Source organism: Halichoeres trimaculatus, unplaced genomic scaffold, assembly GCF_033239565.1.
Source record: "Halichoeres trimaculatus isolate MK-OKI-2021-1 unplaced genomic scaffold, fHalTri1.1 fHalTri1_scaffold_9, whole genome shotgun sequence".
NCBI lineage: Eukaryota > Metazoa > Chordata > Actinopteri > Labriformes > Labridae > Halichoeres > Halichoeres trimaculatus.
This window is the reverse complement of record NW_027437188.1, coordinates 14800139-14827500: the sequence shown is the minus strand read 5'-3', so window position 1 is coordinate 14827500 and position 27362 is coordinate 14800139. Positions and strand designations below refer to the sequence as shown.

Here is a 27362-nt window from a genome sequence, read left to right as displayed (position 1 = left end):
CTCTGAAGACATTCACAACCTGATTGTTGCTCAGCATCAGAATGGAGCTGGTTACAGACTTATATCAAAGCACCTGAATGTTCCAGTCAGCACCGGTGGGGCCATTATTCGCAAGTGGAAGAAGCACCACCATACCATCAACAGGCCAGGCACAGGAGCTCCTTGCAAGATTTGTGACCAGGGAGTCAGAAAGATAGTCAGAAGAGTACTCAACGAGCCAAGGACCACCCTGAAAGTGCTCCAGAAAGACTTGAAGGCAGCAGGTACAATTGTTACAGAGAAAACAGAAGGCAATGCACTCCACCGCTATGGCCTCTATGGACGCTCAGAGTCCATTCTTCAAGAAAAGGCATGTTGAAGCTGGTTTAAAGTTTGCTAAACAGCATCTTGACAAGCCTGTAGAATACTGGGAGAATGTTGTTTGGTCAGATGAGACCAAAATTGAACTTTTCAGCTGTCATACTACATACCATGTTTGGAGGAGAAAAAGACATTATACTAACAGTGAAGTTTGGAGGTGGATGCATCATGGCATGGGGTTGTTTCTCATCTCATGGTATTGGCAAACTTCATATAATTGACAGAGCAATGAATGGAGCCATGTATCTGGAAATTCTTGATATGAATCTGCTGCCATCCACCAGGATGATGAAGATGAGACGTGGCTGGACCTTCCGGCAGGGCAACAATACAAAGCACACAGCAAAGTTGACTCTCAAATGGTTTCAAAAAAAGAAAATCATTCTGTTAGAATGGCCTAGTCAATCACCTGACTTAAATCCAATTGAACATTTGTGGAAAGAACGAAAGAAAAGGGTTCACCAGAGGGCACCAAAGAATATTCAAGATTTAAAGACAATCTGTGCAGAGGAATGGGCCAAAATCACACCTGAGCAGTGTGGGCGATTCGGCAAAACATACAAGAAGCGTCTGGAAGCTGTCATTCCAAACAAAGGCTTCTCCACTAAGTATTAGATGAGTCTCAGTTAGCGTGTCCAATACTTTTTTCCTGTGTCATGACTTAATTCCACGTGATCCTCTTTTATGGATCTGAATGTTGTGATTTCTTTTCATGTGGGGATTATTTGAGTTTATACCAATGTCTGGTAGAAATTTTATTTGAATTGCATCTTTGGAAATAAATGTGATGAGAAAAAAGTTGATGTGTTCAATACTTATTTTCCCCACTGTATAACATTCAACATTGTCTGTTGATGTGTTCTCCTTGGACCAGATCTCTGATCACTGTACTGATTCAGCCAAATTGTTTTATCACACAATCCTGCAGTAAAAGGCTTTGAATGGTAGTGCTTTTTCATAGCAAGAACATGTGTGAGAGCGTGTTTCACCAACAGTCTTTCGTTGTATGGATATGGAATCAGTTCAAGGGTTTATCATGTCTAACCTCTGTACCATGTGCTGTCTACAGACCCTACGGAGTCCACCCCGTCAGTTCTTGACAGTTTCCAGTCCGGTGAGGTGCAGGTTGGGCACAGCGTGGAGCTGCCCTGCATTGCTTCTGGATACCCAAACCCCACCATCCGATGGCTGAAGGATGGTCGGCCACTACCTGCAGACTCCCGCTGGACACGGCGGATCACCGGCCTGACCATTTCAGACCTCAGGTTGGAAGACAGTGGAAACTACATCTGTGAGGTCACCAACAGCTTTGGCTCCAAGGAGGTGACGGGTCACCTCAACGTCATAGGTGGGTGAGGAACTGAAGAGAGCACAGTAGATTAGTGAAACACCTCTCTCATCTAGCTCCCTGACCTCCACCTGGTAACACTGACGGCTACAGATGGAGCTTAGGAATGAGACTGACAGAGTTAATATATAAGATGCCAGGTCATGGACAGCAGCAGTGGAGACATCATTTAAGCTCTATTGGCCCCTTGCCTTCTACATGTCCTCCTTGCACCTCTCCACCCACTCTCTTCTTGACAGAGCATGATTATGATCTCTGAGGACAGCAAGTGCTCCTGCTGTGACAGAGCACAGCAGTGGTTTTGCTGCTTCTGTCGCTCCATTTACAGAGGACTAAAAGAAAGAGGAAAATTATAAGACACAATGTATGAATATATTGTGCATATGAGGTACAAGAGATATTGGGAGGAAAAGCAGATTAAAAACAGGGAATGTGGAGAGGGTGTTGTTAAGAAGTGGAATTTGAGTGTGGTTGAGTGAAGGGTGAAGTCAGTGGACACTGGGGAGACTGGCCACAGGGCAGATCAGTGCACATCCAACAAATCTTCTATGACAGGGCATAGAAGGTGGCACACACACACACACACACACATTGTAAACACACTTACAGTACATGCACTCATTGCCCATGAAGGAGGTCTTACACATGCACTGTCATTCCCTCACACAGACACACACACACACACACACCCGCAGACCCGCACTCATTCAGCAGCCTCCAGCTCTCGACACCAGCTGCTTTATTGCTTAGTGACATTTTCTCCCCTTTCTGTCTGTCTCTCTTGGTTTTTCCTCACTGTCTAGCACACACATACACTCACTTGCACACAAAAGCGAGTAATGGCTAAAATTTGACAAACTCATACCAAACCAAATGATACTCAAATAACTACTGCTCAGCCTGCATACACACCATTTATTGTAGCTTCGATATCCATGTTGCTGGTTGTGAAAGAAACCACTTGATTCACATTTCAGTGGTCAGCGTCTTCTTTTCTCTTTGTTTATATGTCTGTCCTGCAGAGCCGCTGAGGGTCACACTGTCTCCTAAAAACCTGAAGACAGGAATCAGCAGTACAGTCATCCTGTCTTGTGCCGTCCAGGGTTCCCCCCATTTTACTGTGTCTTGGTATCGTAACACAGAAGCCGTCCTGCCTGATCAGCACTTTTCCATCCAGGGGGCTCACAATGAGACATTGTTCATCTCAGCTGCACAAAAGAGACACTCTGGGGCTTACCAGTGCTTTGCTACACGCAAGGGTCAGACCGCCCAGGACTTCTCCATCATACTACTGGAAGGTGAGGACAGGAAGAGATCTCCATGTTGGTGTGCTTGAATGGGGGTGAAATGAGATCTGTCCAAGGTTATTATGCTGCTGCCAGAATTACAGGATGGCTGTTTATGCCAAATTAGACTAATTATACATGGTTTTCAATGCATATTTACATCATCCAAGCATGCTGGAAGCTATGTTATGCTATGTGTCTTTATCAGATGTGTCGTAATATGTTTTATTTTCATGTTATCCGTCTATTTTTTCACTATATTTCTAAAAAAATGTTGTCAAGGGGAAAAAACACTCAAGGAGAGGAAATCTGATTATTTTCATTTAATAACTGGATAATAATAGCTCTAGATGGAATTTACAAGTTATTTCTATTACGGATATGGCCTTCCACACTTTCCCTAAACATCAAGCTTAAACACAAAGACTATTTCGGTAAGGTTCTTATACATTTTGGCATGAAAGTAAATGATGGCTTCATTTTAAAAACCTTTTTTTACTAACCAATGCTTGTAGGTTTTTTTTTTTTACTTTAAATTTTTAAACATTCAAACTATAAAATACCACAAACCATCTTTGTAGCATCAACTTTAATCCTACTAATATGACTTCAAGCCTGTAAATACACATCAGTTTGGGGAACATCTAATAACTCTTGACATTAAAAAATATCCAGGGAAAACATGGACGCACAGTTTGTACCATGGTTGAAAATTCTTACGCTGCTAAACCAAGTGAGGGAACTCATGACAAGTAGGCTTTGCTACTTAATGTTTCTCATATATCAGTTATATTCTGCGGTGTCAGTTGTTTCAGTTTTTCCCTCTTTGTAATTCTCTGTCTACTAAAACACCAGCCTCTTAAAATACACTCTGGTTGTGCAGTTACATGACATGCACCCGGGTGTCGCAGTGTGAAGTGTGAAGGCTGCCAGAAAAACCAGCAGAAGAAGAAGTAGCCACGTGACAGTACACACAGAAATCAGACTATGAGCTCAGTCAGCACAAGATCGGACTATTAAGATGCATGTTAACAGCTTAGTCAGACCGAGAACGGACTGAACACAGCTCGATCAACGCATGTAGATAACGGGATTGCTTTCAGACTGGGGTTGGATTCAGTAGGACTCAAAACAGAAGCGTCATGGAGCAAAACTCAAAAACCAAGCCAAGTGGCTTGTACCCAAAAGGAACTCTGTGTCAGTTGTTTCTGATGCTACAATAAAGATGATGTCAACCAAAAAGTAGGGAAGTACCTTTTCATAAGGTACAAGTTATTTTCCACATTAACACTGTAGTATTAAAATTATTTATTTTGCTAGCAAGAAATACAAGATTTTTTTTAATTTTCTCATTTCCTACAGGAGAAAAGGAAAAATTGATTGTTTTTCCGCATAACATTTCCATTATAGCTGATGTGTGTTTTCTACTGTTCCAATAAGTAATTTTTAACTCTTCATCTGTAGATGCTCATTTTGGTTACTTGTTTCGAACTTATACAAATATTTACGAAATAAAATGAGTTGAGACAGGAGTAACTGAAATTGAGGGAGAGGGTTCAATTAATTGTGATTTTGACTTTTGCCATAATCATCCAGCCCTACTCCAGCATTTTAGATATCAAATCAATATTTGTTTTGATAACCTCAGTGTAGTGGTGCTGGTTTAGCTCAGTCAGGAGAACAGACAACTCATTTAAATAGACTGAAGTCTTTGTCTTATTGGTTGTGGTGCATGCCATCCCCCACTTCATCCCCTCATCTCTTGTCCGTCTTTCTTAAGACTTCCATCTATTACAATCTGCAAACCTAGAAATCATTCTTCATTAAAAAAAGACATAAAAACATCATCAAAATGAAAAATAAGTGTAACAAAGTCAGATACTAGCACAAAATACTTTTATGCTATTTGGATGGGTGTGAAAGTTTTTTGTACATGTTGTGCTTTTCTCATTTGTTTTTGGTCTGTAAAGTGCTTAAGTATAACATCACTTTTTTTCAAAAGTCAAAAAGAAAAACGTCTCTGTTATTTAACCTGTTATGAATGTGGAGACATTAGTGGCAAAGTGGTGAAGGTAGTCTCAGCACTGACATTCTCTGAAGTTAACTGAGCTTATCCTTTTCTTTAGAGCGCAATATCTAGTGTTTCTTTCAATAATGCTAGCACAAGAAGTCTGTGATCTAGCTTTTCTAGCATTTAAAGCATTAATTCTTTTCTCTTCCTCCAAACTTCATTTTGCTCCCCATTCTTGAATCACACCCAGCATAAAGTACATCTTGTGTGATTTTTTCTCAGATGGTACACCCCGTATTGTCGCCTCCTTCAGTGAGAGGGTCGTTGTCCCAGGTGAGCCGTTTTCCCTGATGTGTGCTGCCAAAGGAGCCCCTCCTCCCACTATCACCTGGACCTTGGATGACGAGCCTGTTGCCCGGGACCTGTCTCGTGTCCGAGCAAGCCAGTACACGCTCTCTGACGGAAGCACAGTGAGCCACGTCAATGTCAGCAGCCCACAGATTCGGGACGGAGGAGTGTATCGGTGCGCCGCACGAAACTCGGCCGGTAGCGCCGAGTACCAAGCGCGCATAAACGTAAGAGGTGCCTGTCTACTTTTCAATATCAGTCATATAGAGGCTTCCCATAGCCTGACCCCTACCCTGACCCTGACCCTGACCCATCTCCTAAACCTCTCTTTATCTTTTTTTCTCTCTGTAAAAAAAATTCTGTATTTACTTTTTACCATGTTTCATTTTTTTTAGTCGTTACACCTTCATACAAAGCACTGAGTGCAGCTCACATAGCCAGTGTCCTTTGCCTCACTGTGTCCTTCCTGCTCACAACTTTACTATTGTTTCACCACAAAGGCAAACACCTTTCTGCTCTTAAAGGCAGACAAATTGTTGAAAATTGGAGGGACTGTAGCCAAACATATGGAGAGCTGGAGTGACTCAAGGAGAGGATATGAGATTAAGGAAATGTGAGACAAATGGTACAAGAAGAAACCCTAGAAGAGAGAGAAACAGATGGCTGGAGAACAGAGAGAATAGTTGAAATAAGAGAAGAGGAATCGAGAGGAAAGGAGTGCCAGTGTCTGATGGTGGAGTGATGGGAAACTGTGGTGACAGGACTGGTGATGTCACTGTGGTGTAAGGCTACAAGGATGAGGACTGACACCGATGGACAGGGTCAGGCCCCCTCACGTCCGTCTGTCTGTCTGTCTGTCTGTCTGTCTGTCTGTCTGTCTGTCTGTCTGTCTGTCTGTCTGTCTGTCTGTCTATCTATCTATCTATCTATCTATCTATCTATCTATCTATCTATCTATCTATCTATCTATCTATCTATCTATCTATCTATCTATCTATCTATCCGTCTGTCTGTCTGTCTGTCTGTCTGTCTGTCTGTCTGTCTGTCTGTCTGTCTGTGTCTCTGTCCTTTGGTGAGTTGTGTAGCTGTGACTTGTGCGTCTGCTCTAAGGAGACATCCCAGAATGATCATTGGAGTGAGAATAAGCGCTGTTGCCAGAAAGCTTCAGCCCTGAATGCAGCACAAGCTGACACAAATACAGCCAACACACACACACACACACACACACACACACACACACACACACACACACACACACACACACACACACACACACACGCAACAACAACAACAACAACCACATCCAAACCCATGCATAACCACACATGAAAAAGCAGTAGCACACTCGTATCCTTACCCACTCACTGAAATCTGATACACTTATCTTATCCCATTTGGTTTGTGGCCAACAGCAAGGATGCACGTGCTTACTGTATACGTGTCTGCGTGTGGTGGCGTGTGTGTCTGTGTCTGTGTGACAGTGCTGCTGAATAATACATCTTTCACTTGTCAGAACTTCAAAGCTCAGCGCACACTGAGAAGGGAGGAAAGAGAGAAGAGGGGGTAGGAGGGCTGGAAGGAGAGACAAAAACAAAGATACAAGACGAACAGCGGTGAGAAGGTCAGAGAAGAAGTGACGGATGATTGAGCAATAGCTCCCAATTTTTTTCTTGCGTTCTAACACACGTTTTGTGTCTGTCTGTCTGTTGGCTCACAGCTTTCAGGCTCTGTCTTCTGTCTATGACTTCAGCTCGGTACATCACACACATTAATTGTAAACTTTGTTTGCTAAGCACTGGTGTAAAAGCCTTTGCACAGGTAACAATACATTTATTTTTTAAGTCCTTTGAGCCAGATTAACACAGCTGGTTGGCAAGTAGTTTCATAGTCTAAGCTGAGTGGTGTTATAAACCAGTGAAGGGTTCTTTGTTTTCTAATATTTGCCCATGTGAAAACTCACTTATTGAAACATTGGATTCAGGAAATGAGTAATTTGTTAAGTGCCGTCAAAGTGCAAAGTTTAAGCATAGCCTTGTATGAAAAAGATGCAGGTAAACATTTTAGCATAGCTAATACTTTTCAATTGTAAGTTCTTTAACAATGTATAATAATGTTAAAAATTCTCCAGTGGTGTTTCTGTTGAATGAAGCCAGCTTTGTTATATCTTTACATTGACCTATTTGGTGTACTGCGCAAAAACAAAAAGGTCAGTCTTTGTTTAAAGGAAGAGTCTGCAGAAATTTTTGTTACTTGTTAGTAGACACAAATTCAAACTGGACTCCTCCTCCTTGGCTCAGTGCCAGTGGCAGCGCACACCCACTGCATCATGCTGTGACTACTTGAACACACTCACCAGCCCAGCAACCACCTGTAGCATCGTGTTTCTACAGGAGAGACTCCAGAGCTGTGCACCTGACTTGGTACGTTAGCACAAGCTAATCACTGGATTATCGTGTCACTCTTTGCCCCGAGCTGCTCTTTAAGTGCCAGAAAGCGAGTGAAAGTTGAGCCAAGCTTTACCTTTGTTTTGTAAAAAGCTTTATCTGTTTGGCGTTTTGTTTCACTTTGGTTGTGTTTTTCTTGCTCCGTGCTACGTCCACTTTTGTAGCCGCTTGGAATAGCTTCTTTCACTCGCTAATCAACATGCAAAGTCACTTGTGCATGGGGCGCACTGTGATTGGCTGAGGTAACCATGCTTACTTCAGCCCAGAAACGTCCCGGAACAACCAAAACATCAACATACAGGCTGAGGAGGGGGTTTGAGGTAGATACTACCAGGTTGTGTTGGGCTCCTTCTCCATATCATCGGCCTCAACTTGATCATCATCAACCATGCCTGTGTGGTTTGTCTCCCAGTCCCATTACCCAGAGCGGCTGTGGGTGAAGTGGTAACACGCTTCGGAAATCACTGAAAAAGCATTGTCTGCTGTTGATGGTGCTTCATGTCTCTAATCAACATTCTGCCGTTAATTCCAGCCGAAGAAATCTGTTACTGTTTGTTACAGGCAACGGAACCCTCAGACGTCCCAAATTTATGTGAACTTATGACTGGGTTACTTTAATTAATTAATCAATGTGTGGAAGCCAGGCCCAAAATTTTATTTTAAACCTTTTTTTGTCTTCTAAATAACCACCCCATGTGTCAAGAGGGTATATGGAAATCATAAACATTCTCCAGTGAGTATAACTGTTGAAATACACCAGATGTGTCTGCAGTCTGTCTCTGCTCTGTCACAGCAACAGATCAGATAGGTTTCCATTCAAGTCAATCTGTGAACTTACACTGAATCTGTTCCATTGCAGTCCATCTATGTGGCTGCTCTGTCATGGTTCAGGTAATACAGCTATCCAATTTTTGCCAGACGCGGTGCTGTGGCGTATAAATTCAGCATGGGGAAGATCAAACTGAAAAGGAAATTGTGACTGGAAACTACCTTAAAACACCCAGAGACTTTCAGAATAAAACAAACTGTCAAAACCGATTTGTATTTAGCTTTACTACAATCTTATTAAACAAAACAAGCGGAGCCAGACCAGGAGTCCACAGGTTTGAGGTTTAGGAGCCATGAACGTGAATGAACGGAGGCTTATCAATGGAGTGGGAAGCGTGTAGACTTCTTGGTCTTGCGATGCCAGCTGTCTGTCAGACATGCAGCTTGACGGGCTGAACATGCAGCAATTGTGAGTTGACAAACCCAGTCAACACGCAACAGAACAGAGTCGGACTGCAGACATATCTGGTGTATTCAGGCGTGTACCTGCATATCACATAGTTTGCACCACTGGGTGTACTCAAATCAGTGACCTTTTCTTGTGAGTGTATAGCGTATACCTGCGTGTCACATAAACTATACCACTGCCTGTGTCCCATCTGTTCTTTTGCGTTTTTACATGACTGGGCTTTCAAACTGTTTTTAAAGTTATGTTTGCTAATCTGTAAAGCGACTTTGAGCATCTGAACAAGCAATTATTGTTATTATTACTTGGCTTATTTAATCTGACCTGTAAACAATAAATTCTCAAAATTACAAGACAGGCATCATGTCATGTCTGGAGAGGCTGAACTTTAACAGCGTATCTTTCTTTTCAGTAATGGTAAGGACACGAGCGGGGGTTTACTTGAAAAATCTGTCTCTCTTTCTACAACTCTATTTCCTTATTTCTCCTCTGTCCCGCCCCTTTCCCTCAAATCCCCTCCCTGTCATCCCTCCCACTTTATTTCAAATATTCCAAAATGTGGCCCTGACACCATCAGCTAATGGTCCTCTTTTTGCCCCCTCTCTTGTTCTGGTCAACTTTCTTTCTCTCCATCTTTTGTCTTCTTCCCATGTCCCTCTTTTCTCTTTTTCTTTCTTTTCAAATCTATCAGGTCCTCCGAGGATCCGGCCAATGAAGAACATCACTGCAGTAGCAGGAAGAAACACTTTCATCAATTGCCGTGTGATTGGATACCCGTATTACTCAATTAACTGGTACAAGGAGGGGCTTCTGCTGCCTGACAACCATCGCCAGGTGGAGTAAAATATTTCCTACAAATATAAACATTTCTTTTTTCCCCTCTCTTTTCTTTTGAGTATGTTATTTTGCTTTTTCAAATTTCAAATTACAAACAATTAAATAAATTAAATGCTTATAAAAGGAAGATATTTTAAAGTATCTAAAGATAAGTTTAATGCAAAAAACAAACAAACAAACAAAAAGCAAACAAACAGACAGTCAAAAGTTGGGCATTACATACAAAAACAACAAGACAGAGATAAAGAACTAGTTCTTGGAAGCCACAACTCCTCTAGTGATACTATACAATAGCACAGTCATGTGTGTTGGAAGGGTTATCATATCATCCAGGAGAGGTTTTTATATTGTATAGAATATTTTGATTTTATTCATTTTCCAGTATTTTTTTAACAGAAAAGAAGAATTATTATCAAGGAGCCAAAACCCAATTGAACTGCCAAGATTTGATTTTAACTTTAAAGCATTGCAGTTTTTGGCATTGCTCAGTAGAATTTCTGTATGCTTGATAACATGGCTATCTGTCAGATTATAATTTGCAATGTTGGAAAGCAAACAAATATCTCCACACGAAGGCTGAATCATGAATGCTAGTTCACATACTCTCTGCCAGAATTTCTGAAGTGTAGAGCATTACCAGGTGGAGTGTAAAATCTTTCTTCATCTACAAGTGACAATGTGTTTTTGTGGTGCAGTTTATGAGGATTAATGTAAAGCTAATGTGAAAATTAAATTTCATTGTTCTATTGGAGTTTACATAAACACTATTTCAGCAAAAGCTGCCCTCAAGGTCAAGGTCCAGAGTTAACTCCCCAGACCTTTCTCCTATCTGTGACTGGTTGATATAGATCAGGTATCATTTGGTGTGACTAGGTTTTTGGATCACGACAAAACTGCGAAAACCTCCCCTACCACATGGCCCACACAGTCCAAAACAAAGCATAGAAACACCTTGGGCCCTCACTGCGAAGTGGAGTTAACACATCCAAGATCTCTCTCTGTTACTTAGGTTGATTTTACTTAACATTTATAATCTTGATTAGCGGTATCATGAAGCTGGATATCACCTCAGCAAAGCCCCATTTCCACCAAGCAGTTCAGTCCGGTTTGCCTCGGTATCGTATGAATTTTGTGGTTTTTCTGCTGACTAATCCAGAGACAGATCCCCAAACAAACTGTCCCACTTTTTGGGACCCTGCCATAGGGGTGCCAGACTAAACCGGTCCGATCCCAGAAGGTGGAGCTACAACACTGCAGACCGTTGATTGAAAGAATGGTCACTTACCGTGTGACAGCAGCTGTATTTCTCCCTGCGACTCACAGTCTCCTCGGAAATAAAGCTTGAGTGCGCTTTGTAACCAAGAGCCACATGGCAATCACAAAGGAGATGAATTGCTGGATGTCTCCCATCGTTGCTCTTTATTTACTGTGTCACATTTTTCTTCTTCATTAGATTTATTAGTGGGTTACACTGTGTCTTGCTGCTTTGGTGTCATGCTAGTACCTAACTTGCGTGGGTATCGGCATCCGGCTTACATGCTGCCACCAAAAGGGGGCACAGTTTGCTGAAGAAATGCAAACAGGATCAAACCTGTACCGGTCCAACCTGTACCAAACTGTACTGATCTAAACCACAATGCTTGGTGGAAACTGGGCGTAAGTAAACCCAGGATTCGCAGTTTTGATCAATGTGCTTACAAAATAGGGGTGGTGTTTACAGAATCTGGCTAATCCCAAATATAGAGAAACAAGGGAAATCTCGCAGAAGAGCAATTATTCTATGAATATACGAAGAATTTGAGTTACCTCCATAAGAGGAATCCAGCTTCCAGTGCAGGCCTCTGTTCAGGCAAGCGTTCACTCCTGCCAGGTTAGGGGATTAGGTTATAAGAAGTTAACTGAAGACAGCCTGTTATGATGAACTTACAAAGCAAATTTGATTCCCATAGACTTTAAGGAGATTTTTTTTTTTTCCTGTGTAGCTATTATCAATTATTTTTACATATTGCTACTTTAACACTTTACTTGATGCATGCTCTTTCTTGCTGCTATTAATATAGAAGCATGAGGAGGCATAAAGCAAATTAGATAGACATCTATACATCCATGTGTTCTGTTTTTTCTCTTAGCTTTTTAAATGCCAAAGTGCTCTATTTGAGTAAAAATACCTAAAATGCATGACCTCTGTGTAACACTAATTTGTCTGTTCAGGTGGTGTTTGAAAATGGCACTTTGAAGCTAAGCGATGTTCAAAAAGGGTTGGATGAGGGGGCCTACGTCTGCAGCGTGCTTATCCAGCCACAGCTGTTCATCACACAGACTGTCTATGTCACTGTCAAAGGTCAGTCTCATTTCCAAATGGTAACTTTGTGTGTTAGTTAAACAAGTTTTTACTTATGTCTGAGTCTATTGTTTTTTCTAAAAAAGCATCAGACAGCAGGAAACACATTTGTGTTTGCTGCGTGGTTGGAACAAAGTGTGGTTTATGCATCCGGCTGTATTTTTGGTCTTTATCAAAGCTGGGCATAAAGAAAAAACTATGAATGTAAAAATTATTGTAAGAGTGATGGAGAGTGAGTAAGACTAGTCAAGAGCAGAGGGAGAGGAAAAAGAAAGCTGTATGCATTGGCTTTAATAACCGCTGATTAAGGGGCGAAGTGGCCTGGTGCACTCTCTCAACCACTCAGCAATTACATAGAGCAGGAGTGCTATTGTGTAAGATTTGTGTGTGTGTGCATGCCACACAAGTACAAACCTGTGTAAAAAGACAGTGTGAGTGTGCTTTATGTGTTTTGCATGTCAGCTTGTACGCAGCTCTGTGACAGCATGACATGTTTGTTTTAGAGAGTTGTCTGGTGTGAGCTTGGGTTTTGTGTGTGTGTTAGTTTTAGACTTGACATTGGCAGATGTGTGAAATTTGTGGTCTGGGTGGTGTCTTGCGTGAATACGTATGTGCAGATAAAGCATGTGGGTGTAGGTATGTGCTTGTATGAATGTGTGCTCGTCATGTCTCTGATTTAATTAGATGAATTTTAACGAGGCCTGGATTAAATCCCCCAGATGTCTCAGCTGTAACCCCCTCCCACCATCACCACCACCACCACCCCCCTCCATCCCTCCTCCCCCTTCCAAACTAGCACCATCACCTCCGCCGCTCTCCATGGCAACAACGTTCTCTCCCCTGCGGATGGGGCTCTAATTAGAGCAGCTATTATGGGCTGGCTGTAGCAGGGCAGGGTGGGGCTGGAGTGGAGGGGTTGGTGGGGTACAGGCAGATGCAGAGTGTGTCCAGGCTGCAGTGGTATGGGAGCTCTGGAGGTCCAGGAGTAGATCAGGCACAAAGAACACAGAAAACAAACTCCTAGTAGACCTGTGAGGCATGTAAGGTGAAATGATTCAGACTTCACTTTGGGTTTTGTCTCTTTTACCTTTTTCTCTTTGTGGCTCTTTCCTCTCAATGACCCTGAGTCTTTGAATCTGTTTGTCTAACCATATCCACATCTCTCATCTGTCTGCTCTTCTCTTACTCATATCTGCCTAAAATTTCACCTCCTCCTCACCCCGCTCATTTAACTCACCCTCTGACTGTTTTCATTTTTCTTTATTTCCATCCCCTTTATGCTGTGTTCTGCCTTCTCTTTTCATTTACCCTGTATTTCACCCTCTTGCCTGTCCTTGCCTTTTCCTCACCTTCATCCTTTTCATAATGTACTTTCTCCACTTGAGCCACCTCTTCTTTTCCCATCTTCTTTTATTTCATTTCACTGTTTTCCCACTTGTCTTTACTGCGTTTCTATTTACTCTCCCTTCCTCCCTTTACACTCTGCCAATTGTTTACTTTACCTCTTTCTTTTCCTCTTTTTTTCATCCTCTGCATCTCTACTTCTCTTAGTTCCCCCACTGATCCAGCCATTTGATTTTCCCCCGACTTCCATCGGTAAACTGATGTACATCGCCTGTGTGGTGTCATCTGGGGACATGCCCATACGCATCACGTGGCGCAAGGACGGGCAGGAGATCGTGCCATCCTCAGGCATAACCATCGACACAAAAGAGTTCATGAGCTCTCTGCAGATCTCAAAGGTGTCGCTCAAACACAATGGCAACTACACCTGCATCGCGAGCAACGATGCCGCAACTGTCAGCACAGAAAGACAACTCACAGTTACAGGTAAGTGAGGAAAAAGCTTGAAGAAACAGAGAGAATCAAAATGATCAGATTCACCCCATTTCAGGTTTTTACATTGATTTAATTCTGAGGTTAAATAAGTCAGGTGACTTGAAGGATTAGAAAGAAGTTTTCAAAACCGATGCAGAACAGGCTGACATTACTTGTCTTTAAGTTCTTGGTATGGTAAAAGCTGCTGCACAAAACAAGAGTCAGTTAACTCTATCACAGGCATGCAAAGACTTTTTGAAGGGAAGCACATACAATGTGCTCTCACCACTAAAGGTGCTACTACAGTTCCTGTGTTTTCTGGGGCACTTTAGCACACATGTAGGCCCCTAGAGGAGGGCACTTAAGCGTATATTTTGACTCCCAATACGGCATTGTAGTGTAGATTATGTCTCAGAAAGGCATTTAGGCGCATGTTTGGCTCCCAAAAGGTCACTTTAGCACATGTTTTGACTCAGGAGTGCACTTAGGAGTGCATTTTGGTTCCCAAGAGTTCTTAATCACACAATTTTTTTTACACTTTTGCCCACAAAGTTGTAATAAAATTTACTATTCATAGCTAAAATGTGAAACTTCACAGAACTTTTCTTTGTTATTTTTATGTTATAGATCAGTCATTTTAAAAAAAATCATGGTGAAATTTTAACCACAGCAAACCTTTGGAAATCGCATTAATTTCGTGAGAAAAGGTAGAAAGTATCATTCCAGCTTTATGGGTAACAGTTAATTTTCTGTGCCTGTCATGAAGTTGCAGCTCAGTGGTAGGTTACTCATTTCAAAACTATTTTGTACTCACGTTCACGTGAATTTACTCAAGATTTTCACTTAGGGTTATTTCAGGTGGAGATACTTTTCAGTTTATTACATTTATGCCCGAGCTGGACTTCTGTCTAGTAGTTTAATTTCACAGTAAGATTAACATCTTAACACAGTGCTACACAGTTGACCCAGAAGGTCCCTGGTTGATGTTTCTGTGAGGTGTTTCCATATTCTCCCTGTGCACTGGGTTCCCCCTGGGTACACAGGCTTCCCCAATGCCTACCAGGTTGATTGGTCACTTTAAATTGCCTGTAGCTGTGAGTGTTTGCATGAATGCTTGTCCTTCTCTACATGTTAGCCTTGTAATCGGCTACCCCAAAAGGGAAAAGCAGCAAAGGTAAATATAGTTACATGGATGGAGCCTCCTGTTAGAAACTGAGATCTGCATCTCTCCTTCACTAAACACAAAGCTTTTTGAATTATCACTTGAGATTTTAAATGCAGGACTGCTGCTCATTTTTGTATCTGTATCCTTATACAGGTTAATATGTAAGCTGTGTTTGTGAGTTTGTGATAGGGATACAGAGGAATGTAAACTTAATTAATTATGAAGTGGAGAAAGGGTGGGATTAAATAAGCTGATGCATCTTTCTGCTCTTTTTCAAACATTTTGATATTGTTTCAGTTTATTTCAATAGTTTTTAAGTGTTTTCTCTTGTCCCTTTTTTTTCTTCCTTTTTGTGTTATTCCCACAAAATAAAGCTTTCATTCGTTCAAACCATTTGTATTTTTCTGTAGAATCTTAATGGTATACTAAAGGCAAAAACTTGATTTAGTGGTACAGCAATAAAACTTCTTTTCTCCTCCTCTAGTGCCTCCTCGTTGGGTGGTGCAACCCAACAACCAGGACGGGATCTATGGCAAGGCAGGAATTTTGAACTGCTCTGTTGATGGATACCCTCCTCCCAAGGTCATGTGGAAGCATGCCAAAGGTGCACTAGGTACATGAGACATCTTTCAGTCATTCGATTGCCTGGATTATTGGTTACAGTACAATGCGTCTTAATGTGTTTCTTTCCTCTTGTGCAGCGGGTATTGGGAATCCGCAGCAGTACCACCCTGTGCCTCTGACAGGTCGTATCCAAATCATGACAAACGGCTCCCTCCTCATCAGACACGTCCTGGAGGAGGATCGTGGCTTCTACCTCTGCCAGGCCTCCAATGGCGTGGGCTCCGACATCAGCAAGAGCATGGTCCTCACCGTGAAGAGTGAGTATTCAAACTCACCCAGGCTAATGTAGCAGAGTATGACTTCTTTATGGCACAGATGACTGCATTGAGGACATCAGGTATGGTCTGATGCTCCTGCTTCATCAGTTGCAGTGCACACACACACACACACACACTTGCTAAATGTGGCAAACCAATGAGGCAGCTCACACTGTTCTCCATGTGCTCACACACACACACACACACACACACACACACACACACACACACACACACACATACACACACACACTCCACAATTACACTCACACATTGATGAATTGGTGGAGCAAAGATGACCATGGGCATGAGAGCAAGACAATTAAGAGCAGTGAGAGGGAGAATGGTGTGTGTGTGTGTGTGTGTGTGTGTGTGTGTGTGTGTGTGTGTGTGTGTGTGTGTGTGTATTGTGTGTGTGTGTGTGTGTGTGTGTGTGTGTGTGTGTGTGTGTGTGTGTGTGTGTGTGTGTGTCGGGTTTTCTGTGTATGCGCCAGTAAATAGCAGTGAGAAAGCAAGCTACTCAGCAATTGATCTTTTGACTCTTGGGATCTGTCTAGAGACAATCAAAAACACTTTGAGCCTAATCATTATCTGGAATCGATCCCTTCAAACTGCCCTTGCTGTCAGATACACCCTGTGTAATGCAATGTGAAAACGCGTGAGGAAACACACAAAACAGAATGCCAACGTCAGGCGGGACATTATTTAAGGCCAATGTCCTCTGTAGCATGCTGCACCATGCCCTTACTAAACAACTCTACCTGCAAATGATGTATTTATTTTCCACAACCTTTTGACACTCACGCACACGGACACATTTAACAAGATGCACAAATGCAGCTACTTGTTTCTGCTATCACAGGATTGCCCTTCTCTCTTTCTGGCTGTCTCTGTAGAACTCCCCCTCTCTCGCTGGTGTTAGTGTTATTGATTGAACCGTTCCTCTTCTCTGCCTCCCTCAATTCTGTCTGTTTCGCTCAGCGGAGTCGGAGGAAAAGAGGAAAAGAGGGAGGGTGGGATGAATAAGTGATGAAAACAAATCAGGAGAGTCCTACACAGATCGGTAGTGTGTGTTCGTGTGCGCGCATTTGTGTGTGTGTTGGACCAAGGAGACAATGTTTTTGTGTGTGTATGTGTGTGTGTAAAGACTGCACACCAAAGGAAGAGTGTATCATTTTCATTCACCTGGGCCCAAATGTTAACTATTGGAGAATGAGAGAGGAGGTTTATTGACTTTACCTCATTGACCATAGCTCTTCATTACTCTGCTGCAGTGGAACTTGGCTTCTCTGAACTCCACCTTTTTAACTGCCAGCTCTTCTGCCCTTCTCTTCTCCCCTTCCTTCTCTTCCTTCTCCCTTTTAACCTGCTTATTATCCACTTACTCTTTCTTTTCTTTCTCCCCGTCTTCTTCTAATATCAATCTGTTAAATGTCCTCATTCCTATCTGCTTTACTCAACTTTTTTCTTTTTCTCCTCTCCTTCCAGTCCCAGCAATGATCACTAGTCACCCCAACACCACCATGGCAAAGAAGGGTCATGTGAAGGAGCTGAACTGCACAGCCAGGGGTGAATGGCCCATCATCATCCGCTGGGAGAAAGGCGACACAGTCATCGACCCTGACCGCAACCCTCGCTATTCAATCACCACAAGTCCCAATGAGAAGACGGACGAGGTGTTGTCTACCCTCAAGGTAAGAAACACTTTTATGGATGAACTTGTAACCTGATGAAGTCAGACAGCAGTGTCTTTATGGCTCTCGCTCATGACAAATGGACAGTTTTCACTTCTTTTCCTGCTCAGTGATTTCTTTCTCCTAATCTCCTGTTTTTATGTTCAAAGTGCACCAAGTTCTAACGGTTTTCACTGATTTTGTTGGTTGCTAAGGGAGCAGGGTTGAAGTGAGGTGTTATCACACCAGTCATTGTTAATCTTGGTAACAGTCACAGCTTTATCTGCTTGTGAAGGAAAGGTGTTTTTATTACCTCAATAAACCCTTGAACAAAGTTGGTACAGCTGTTTATTTATCTGTAAACAAACCAGGTTTGAGTGAAACCTTGTAAGTAAAGCAGCCTGACTTGTACAAAGAAATGAAATAATGAAGCTGAATTCCTGTTTCAGGAGCTACATCATTACCACAAGACAGTCAGGCTGCAGACCTCCTCCCTCAGGCCTCTGCAGACCGCCACTGTCTATACAAAAAGTTCTTAAAGTAATATTGATGTGCATGTCCAGTTAAGCCTCTAAATCAATTTTTAAGTTAAATGTATGCAGAATATTGTGTCAGTCAAACAAACCTTTACCTTTACCTACCTTTATTTCGATAACTTGACACTGTGTCTCATTTATACTTGCTACTGAAATAATGAGTAAGGATAGTAAATTAACTCTACTGAGTTATAATAATGAATTACCTTAAATAATTAATAACCTTGTTGGCCTGGGATTGAAACTTAAGGCTCTCTTCTTAAAACATTCAGATCCAATACTAACATTTGTGTGGCACAGCTGATGCTTAAAAGAAGAGTCCAAAAGGTTTTTGTTACTTGTTAGTAAACAAAACATTTAAACTGGGCTTCTCCTCGGCTCAGTGCCAGCTGCAGCACACACCTACTGCCTCTAACTCTGACTATGTAAACACACTTACTAGCTCAACGACCAACTGGAGCAACACGTTTCTGTGTGGGAGAGACTCAAGAGCCATGCACCTGACTTTGCATGTTAGCACAAGCTAATCACGGGTATTTGACACATACCTGGTTAGCAGAAAGCCAACTTGCGTCGCTTTTCGTCCCGTGCTGCTCTCCAAGTGCCCGAAAGCGAGTGAGCCAAGCTTCACCCTCGTTTAGGAAAAAGTCTCATCTGTTTGGCATTTTGTTTCACTTTGGTTGTGTTTTCCTTCCTCTGTGGCACTATCGTAGCCACTCAGAATGGCTACTTCCACTCTCTTGCGCGAGTCACTTTAAGTTGTTCTTTTCATCCAAAGGTACCCTTAAAACAGACAGCAAAGCAACCATTGACTGAATGTCAATCCCTCAGTTTCTCCCAGTTTCCTGCTCTGGCCTCTGTCCTCTGGCCTTTTTAAGTTAACATGCTAAACTGTGAAAGTATGAAACTTGAAAGGTGCAGATATTACTGAAGCCTCTTTTGGTTTACATAGGGCAGGGGTAAGCAACCTTTTCCATGACTGGTGCCACTTTTAAATACACTCATGCTCAAAGTGGCAAGTCTTAGTTCTTTCATAAAATCATCGACTGTGGGTAAGAAAGTCACCTTAATGATTTTCCATGCTTACCTAACACTGTTTTTAGGTTTGGTCTCAAAAGGACTCTGCCCACTTGATGTCCTACATACCATACTTTGCACAGCAAAGAGTGCATATTGCTCAATCTTTGGTCATCTCTGGCAATAGATCCGTGCTACCTTGTCCAGCTACGTTGGAAAGAATGACTAGAACTTGGTTTGTTTGCCATGATGATGCCACTAAATGGGTGCGATAGCGAGCTAGCAGACAGATGTCCGAGTGGTGACACGCTGGCAAAACACATTCATGCACTTGTAACATCATGATTTTAACTTATTATTTAACTTTATTTGTTAAATTGTTACGTAAGAACATTTATAGTGTGCTCAATTTCTTAAGTGGTAAATAGAAAACAACACAATAGTTTTATTATTATTTATTTATTCTATCCTCTGCCTCAAAGTAATTATTATTTGCGTGCCAACCTAAACAGCCTGACGTGCCAGCTATGGCACCCGTGCCCTAGATTGCCTACCCCTGACATAGGGTAAATTGTACTCAGGCTGAGAGTCAGAAATAAGAGCTTTCAAAGAAAATTATAAAGAGTATAACAATTTAAATATATATATATATAATTTTTGCTGGCTGCTGCCACTTTGTTTTTAGCTGAGTTGGGTTATTCAGACTGAAGCACGACACCATTGATGGTTTTTTACTGCTTATGGTTTACGCTGTTTGGTAGTGATCAGTAACTTAGAGGTAGTTGTTATGGGGTTTTGACCAATCAGGATAAAGTATTTAACACTGCTGGATAATTACTTAGAAAGCGCTGTAATAAGGTTACTGCTAACAGATACAAATTTGTTACCCCTCTTAAAGAAAGGATACTTTTTAAAAAAATTAAATGAATGAAAGAATTAAACAGCATACCAGTAACCCAGTACCGAGGGTGATTCAGGTTGCCATTATGTTTTACCTCATGGGTCGACTGTCGACTGTGCAACAAATTTTATCCTGAAAACTAAAAGCACACCGCCCTCTGGATTGGTGACACTTTCTGAATTTCATCCCTCCTCTCATATTTAGATGACTCACCCACAGTGCATTGTGGGTCATCTTAAGCAGACATGTTAGATGAAAAAAAAACTCTTACTAGGCCACTTCTACATCACAAAGCTTTGTTTTATACAACTTGCCTGACTTCACTGAGATAGAGATGTTTGTTTCTCTCACTACTTACCCCTTTCTCCCTACAGCTAAAGCCAGCAGAGCGTGAGGATTCAGTTTTCTTCTCCTGTCATGCCATCAACTCTTACGGAGAAGGACGAGGTCTGATTCAGCTTACTGTACAAGGTAACCACTCCTGTACAAATTCATGCACTTTGTACACACAAAAGCTTCACAAATTTTTCTTCAGTCTGTTCAAGTTTTTCTCTTTTTTCGTGCTAACGTCTCCATCTTTATCTAACCTCAAAGTCTTTGTTCACTTCCTCTGTCTTATATCCTCAGAGCCTCCAGATCCTCCAGAGTTAGAGGTACGAGAAGTTAAAGATCGCAGCATGAACCTCCGCTGGACCCAGAGATTTGATGGAAACAGCGTCATTACCTCCTACGATATTGAGTATAAGAACAAGACAGGTGAGTAAAACATCTACTGATTTTACAGACAATAAACGCAGAAATTTGAATAATGTGACAAGTTGTCAGAGATTGTTTTCTTGATTTGAGACTCTACATAACAAGTAATGCATCTACTTTTTTGGTTTATTTTTGTCAGACACCTGGGAGCTGAAGCATGCGACTCGTAACATCTCCCCCACCAATAACCAGGCAAATATAGTAGACCTTCACCCTGCCTCCGTGTACAGTATCCGCATGTACTCTTACAATGCTATAGGCAAGAGTGAGGCGAGTAAAGAGCTCACCATCAGCACAGAGGAAGCACGTAAGTATCTTAACAAACAAAAGTGTGAGGAAATATTTTACCTTTTCTGCTGTGGCTTGTTAGAGCTACACTGACACTGAAATCTGTCCTTGAAGAAGCATTTTGTATTGAAGCTGTGTCTCAGTGAAACTGAGAGAAAACATCTGTTAAAGCAGTGCCACTGAATATCTTTTTGAAAGCTGCACAATATTAGTTCAGCAGTAATTAACATAACACCTTGGTCCTTATCCGTCCTTCGATCTTTCTTTATCTCTGCAGAGCCTGATGGTCCTCCTATGGATGTGATCTTGCAGCCAGTGACCTCTCAGAGCATCAGGGTCACCTGGAAGGTAAAACACGATTTTCTTGTCTGAGCAGCTTTGTGCTTATTTCCACTTCATGTTCTCTTGCGAGCAAAGTGACCATGTGTTTTCAGGACTCATTTCATTATGTTTCTGTTTAATAAAGTAGCCAACAAATGCGCACGCCATGAAAAGGAAAAGATAAGTCAGATTTTCAGCATCATCTCTCCATTTCTTATTCCCCAGGCTCCGAGAAAGGAGTTGCAGAACGGAGTGATCCGAGGTTACCAGATTGGTTACAGAGAGAACGGCCCAGGCAGTAACGGCCAGTACAGCATTGTGGAGATGAAGGCCACTGGAGACAGTGAGGTTTACACCCTGGACAACCTGAAGAAGTTTGCCCAGTATGGTGTGGTTGTCCAGGCCTTCAATAGAGCTGGCACAGGGCCGTCCAGCTCAGAAATCAACGCCACAACACTTGAAGATGGTGAGGATCGAGAAACACAACACAAATACAAATCAAAAGCATCATATCTAAGAGTGCTCTGCAAATGCCACCTGGGCAAGAATAAGAGAGGGAGATTAAACAGGATGGTGCATCACATACAGTAGTTAAGATTCAACCATTAGATCAGTTGTATTAAATACACTCTGTCTGCACAGGCTTTGATTGCTCCACTTTTCCTGCTGCTATTGTTCTTTTGCATTCTCTCCTTCTGATCAGTGTCAAAGCATGCCATGCTTTGTAGCCAAAATTACTACATTTCTCTCCATTCTCAGAACAATAATGTGAAGGTTGGCGTCTAGAATCAATGCTTTTTACAAGCACCAAGGACAAACACTCTCGCAGACACAGCAAGCATTCAGCAGCACTAAAGAGAGGATTGAGTGGTTCTACTACAGAGAGTTGTGGAAGTAAGGCCATTCATCCTGATGTCTTGTGGTAGATGTCTATTGAGGGAGTGAAAGGATGAACAAATGACTGAATAAACAGGTGATAATTATGTGAAGAGGTCACACATTTTATGATTAGGTAAGCGCAGTGGTGCTATGGACACTGTTTATCATGTAATTGGTGAAAATCTGAAGACAGCCATACATCCAAACCAGAAAACCTGGTTGTCTTTGGGGTACCCCTTGTGACATTTATATTTAATATGGGAAAGTGTTTTGAGATTTTCTACTTACCAAAAGACATTCAGATGTTTTTTCAGCTGGTATAATTGTAAGAGACCCTTTCTGGATTTATGCTTTATAAAGTAAAAAAAAAAGATGACTTTAAGTCCCTGTGAGAACTTTCTAAGTGAACTTGAAAAAGTAACTCCTATTTTTCAGACTCCAGGTCGGGTTATGCAGGATTGATTTATGGCACAAGTCCCTATGACAACAACTCACTGGCCTACGAAGCTGAGCAGACAGAAGAGAGATCTGTGTTTTTTCTCTGCTGAAAAGGACACATGAGCAGAAGAAGGGTGATAGAGCACAGGCCAAAGGCTAAAACAGGGGATAAGCTGTTTGTGAAAATGTTTATTCAAGCCCACAGTCAGCATTTATTCTGCAGTGGTCTGTTCAAACTTGAGAGTCTATCAATAAAACAAAGAGTGAGGTTATGTTAGCTCTGTTTGGTGAGGTCGGAGTTGGTAGATGTGCACTGGTAGGACATAACCAGGATTCACTCACATTTCAAGTTACAGACACGTCTCAGAGCACTGAGCTGTGATTAGCCCTAAATATAGCTGATTACTAAACGACTGCACAAACTGAGTTTGCAAATTTTGCTTGTTGTCGTATTTCAAACCAATCTGCCATTTAATGATGTATAAACATCACTTCTTCTGTAATCCTCTTGGTTTAAGGAAGAGATGTCCAGACAACCTGCAAAAAAAACCTTTTTTAAACTTCTTGAAAGACCAAATGTTTTTTTAGTGACACGTTAGGCCAAACTCCTGGCACTGGAAACAAGACCAAAGCAAGCCATCCTATTGAAACTTAAAAACACTCAGGCATAACAACTAAAAGAAAACATTAATCCCTTTTACCTGCTCTTGGTTTGCTCTCTTAGTCATCTCTTAACTTTCTTTCTTTTGTTATTATAATACCCTGCAGCGCTAGAATCATCAGCTATTCTTCCTGTTGTCAAACACACAGTCAGTCATGTACACAAACATTCACCAATTTAGCATTAAGCTGCAGTTCATAATTTTATCAACAATTGTATCTAGTCACATAAATATCAATGCTAAGACAGAATAGCACAGACACACACATACACACACATGCACACGTCACATACATCCTTTTCCACACAGTGAACAGTTGGCTGAGCCCCATTGGTCTAGAGCAGGCTGAGCCCTCCAGCTCTTCCCTGTGGCTGTCACCGTGGCGACAGTGATATTGACGGCCATTATGATAATAGTGATAACAACAAGCATACTAAAAATAATTATAATTAGCTTGTCTCTCTCTCTCTCTCTGATAGCTTCCTGCTGTAATTATCCACAGCTGAGCGCTTTGTCTTTCTACTCCCTCTTTTCATCTTTTTCTCTGCCCTTCCCGTGCTCCCCTTGCTTTTAACTCTCTTCTTCCTCTGCCCCCAACCCCACACCCAACACTCCTGTAGCCCCAGTCCAAATCTGCCTATTATTTTGATTCTGTATTCCCTATATGTTTTTCACATATAACTTATCTCTACTATGAATTTCAAAGGTTTTTTTTCATACACTGCATTAATCTTAATTATTGTGACTGATATATAACCCCTGATCTATCTGAAAAGCCAACATATTTGACACTTTTTTACAAGCAGTCCACTTCTCCGTTTTCCATCCTTGATTCCCTTCTTGCAAAGGTGCAACTGTTCATGAAGAAACTAGGTTTCGTTATTTTGCCCCCTAATTATTTTGGACCTTCAGCCTAAAGGTTTATTCATCCAAAACCTTGTCTCGGTTTTCTAATCCTCCTTCCTCTGTCCTCCTCACCACCTCATCTCTTCTCAGCAGCTGCAGAGAGGCTCCCTTGGCGGACTTGGCTCGAGCCCTCCCTTTCATGGCTCTCTGTGTCTTTCATTTAGCTCTCTTCCTCTCTTCCTGCCTCTCCTTCTCTCACAAGTTGTCTTCTGTTAGTTGTCCACAGTGTGCAGTATTCAAAGCCTGAAAGACTAACGGTCAGCGGTAGCCAATAGAAGAGACACCTGGAGTTGCAGGGACAGAAGGAGACTTGTATGGAGAAAGAGAGATGGTGGTTGTAGAGATGGTCCTATACATCAGGCTGGATGCATGTCATGAGCTTTTTATCTATCACTCGCCTGTTTGCTCACTTCAGGTCTGATATGGAGATGCTACTCATCCTCTTAGGAAAGGTTTATTTATTTATAAGTCAAACAGTTAATGGAGCCATAACTTTGAGGAGACAATCACAGCATTTGATTAAAAATTAAAATCAAATATTTGTTTCCCTCCAATGGGAAAATTTAGCACAGACTTAATTTGTTCAAAATAACTAACAGACAATTTGTGGTAATAAAGGAACAGATCAAAAATATCCAAGTGTGTCAGGCTATAGTTGAATGTTGTATGTATGACATAATTCAAAGTACAGAGTCGAGTAATTTGATATTTCTATATAAGAGACAACAATATCACTGTGAATACAAAGCCAGAAAGAGAGGAAGATTTTTAGCTACTGAGGTCCAAATATGCTTTTAAAGAAACTGAAATTTGTGTGTCTTTTCTTGTGTTTCCACAGACTTTTACTGATGTAATATAAGCTGCAGTGGGATACTCAGTTTGGATAACTTATCTTACTCCTTCTCCTTTCCTCTCTGTTTGTGATCAGTGCCTAGCCAGCCTCCTCAGAATGTGAGAGCCATTTCTGTAACATCTGATGAGGCTGTGATCACATGGGCTGAACCACCCAGGTTGACCCTGCACGGCGTGCTCAAGGGATACCGCATCGTGTTTTGGGCTGTGTTTCCCGATGGAGGTGTGTTATTGAGTTTTTTTTTATTTTTATTTTTTTAACAAAGATATAATGTCTTAGTTTTGTTCTGAATGCTTGCCTGCCCTTTTTTTCAGAATGGGGTGAAATGCAAAATATCACCACCACCAGGGAGCAGGTGGAGCTCCGAGGCCTGGAGAAGTTCACCAACTACAGCATCCAGGTCCTGGCGTACACTCAGGCTGGAGACGGCGTCCGCAGCAATGTCTTGTATATCCAAACCCGTGAAGACTGTAAGTCAACATTTTAGCAGATATTTCCACTTATATGAACCAAATAATTGCATTAAATTACATCTGATTTGCTTCAACCATCCCTTTGGGGCAGGTGTGATGGTTTTCTTCCTGGTTTATACTGCAGTGTGGGAGGCAAAGAGCCACGGGGTGTAGAGGAGGTCTGTATAAGGCTGAGGATGCTGATTAAAACCTCTTTGTGCTCTGATGTGCCATTACCAGTGCTAATGAGAATTAAGAAGCCAAAAAGTGTGTGTGTGTGTGTGTGTGTGTGTGTGTGTGTGTGTGTGTGTGTGTGTGTGTGTGTGTGTGTGTGTGTGTGTGTGTGTGTGTATGTGTGTGGAGTGTGTCCATGAGCCTTAGGGTGTGGGTCTATGTGTGATAATGCAGAAGTGTTGGCGGGGGTTGAGTGTGTATTTTCCTGTGTACATGTGTATTATGTGTTAGTGTTAGTGTGCCTTTACCAGTTTGTGTGTATGTGTGTAAATGTGCTATTGTTTATGTGCAAGTCAAGCTCAGCACCCCGCACAAGGAGAGGGATTAATTCTTTGTGGCTTAAAGAGAATTAATTTTGTGCTTACACTGGCGGGCTGTGGATTACATCCGTATCCGCCTCTCCTCTACCTCCCTGGGGCCAGGCAGAGGAGGAGGCAAGCAACTAGAGATGGAGAAACCAAGGGGGGGCACATAGAGAATGGAAGCAGATATTCTAAGTGTTGTTTCAGAAAAGACGTTTTTTTCCTTGCTACATCTCCATTTTATGAGTTACCCCCGCTGCAATTGCTCTTCAAATATGTGTGTTGTGATAGTCTTTGAGTGAGTGTGTGTGTGTGTGTGTGTGTGTGTGTGTGTGTGTGTGTGTGTGTGTGTGTGTGTATGTGTGGGGAAGACTAAGTGTCTCTTTATGCCTAATGTGGGCTGACAGTGTGTCCAGGGGCAACCTCTTCACATACGTTCAATGTTCTCCACCTCCCTCGGTCTTCCCCTTCTTTTTGCCCTCAGTTCTGTCTGCAGCGTGTAGAAGTGTTTGCAGCAGACTCTCCGCCAGACCTGAAGTGAATGGAGTGAAGATAGAGATTGGTTTTCCAGTTCTTTTCATGCTCCCTGAACCCTGAGGGCCACAGCGTTATGTCTCTTTGAAAACTATATGTGTTTGTGTACTCAGTTTCTGTGTGAACTTATGGATTTAGAGCTTATTATGGTGGGTTTATTTTATCTCTCATAGAATATTCCTACCCCTTATTTGCTCCCTAGGATCATTAGAGGAATACAACATGTCTGCTCTGTCTGTTGATCTCAGAACTGTTCATCTTATCCCTGATTAGAAAAACAAAGCATTTCATGAATCCTTAATTTATTGCGTCTGTAGTGCACCATTCTACAACATTAATACACAACTGTCTTTACAGCATCTGGGTTTCTTTGGGAGTTGAATTTCTATCTATAGCCTCATGACTAAAAGTTAGCTTTCTCTTGCAGGAAAACAAGCCACTGGTTGGTAGGGCTGGGACTAAAACGATGGATTTAGTTTTTGGGGGAAAAAAAGATTTTTGGGCAAAAAAGCACAATTAAAAATTGTTAAACAAAAA

At 41.9% G+C, this 27362-nt stretch overlaps 1 protein-coding gene across 1 annotated transcript in view; it reads left to right on the top strand.

The window, feature by feature from the left end:
- The window catches only part of dscaml1 (Down syndrome cell adhesion molecule like 1), a 123091-nt gene that overhangs the window by 72861 nt on the left and 22868 nt on the right, over positions 1–27362 (top strand). Inside the window, exons 5-20 of the mRNA XM_074679194.1 lie at positions 1430–1708; positions 2731–3006; positions 5288–5587; positions 9723–9865; positions 12080–12209; positions 13761–14039; positions 15677–15805; positions 15894–16073; positions 17562–17767; positions 20575–20671; positions 20828–20956; positions 21096–21263; positions 21522–21592; positions 21791–22031; positions 25379–25525; positions 25618–25773. Of these exons, the coding sequence (XP_074535295.1) occupies positions 1430–1708; positions 2731–3006; positions 5288–5587; positions 9723–9865; positions 12080–12209; positions 13761–14039; positions 15677–15805; positions 15894–16073; positions 17562–17767; positions 20575–20671; positions 20828–20956; positions 21096–21263; positions 21522–21592; positions 21791–22031; positions 25379–25525; positions 25618–25773 (2931 nt within the window). The remainder of the gene's footprint in view (positions 1–1429; positions 1709–2730; positions 3007–5287; positions 5588–9722; positions 9866–12079; positions 12210–13760; positions 14040–15676; positions 15806–15893; positions 16074–17561; positions 17768–20574; positions 20672–20827; positions 20957–21095; positions 21264–21521; positions 21593–21790; positions 22032–25378; positions 25526–25617; positions 25774–27362) is intronic.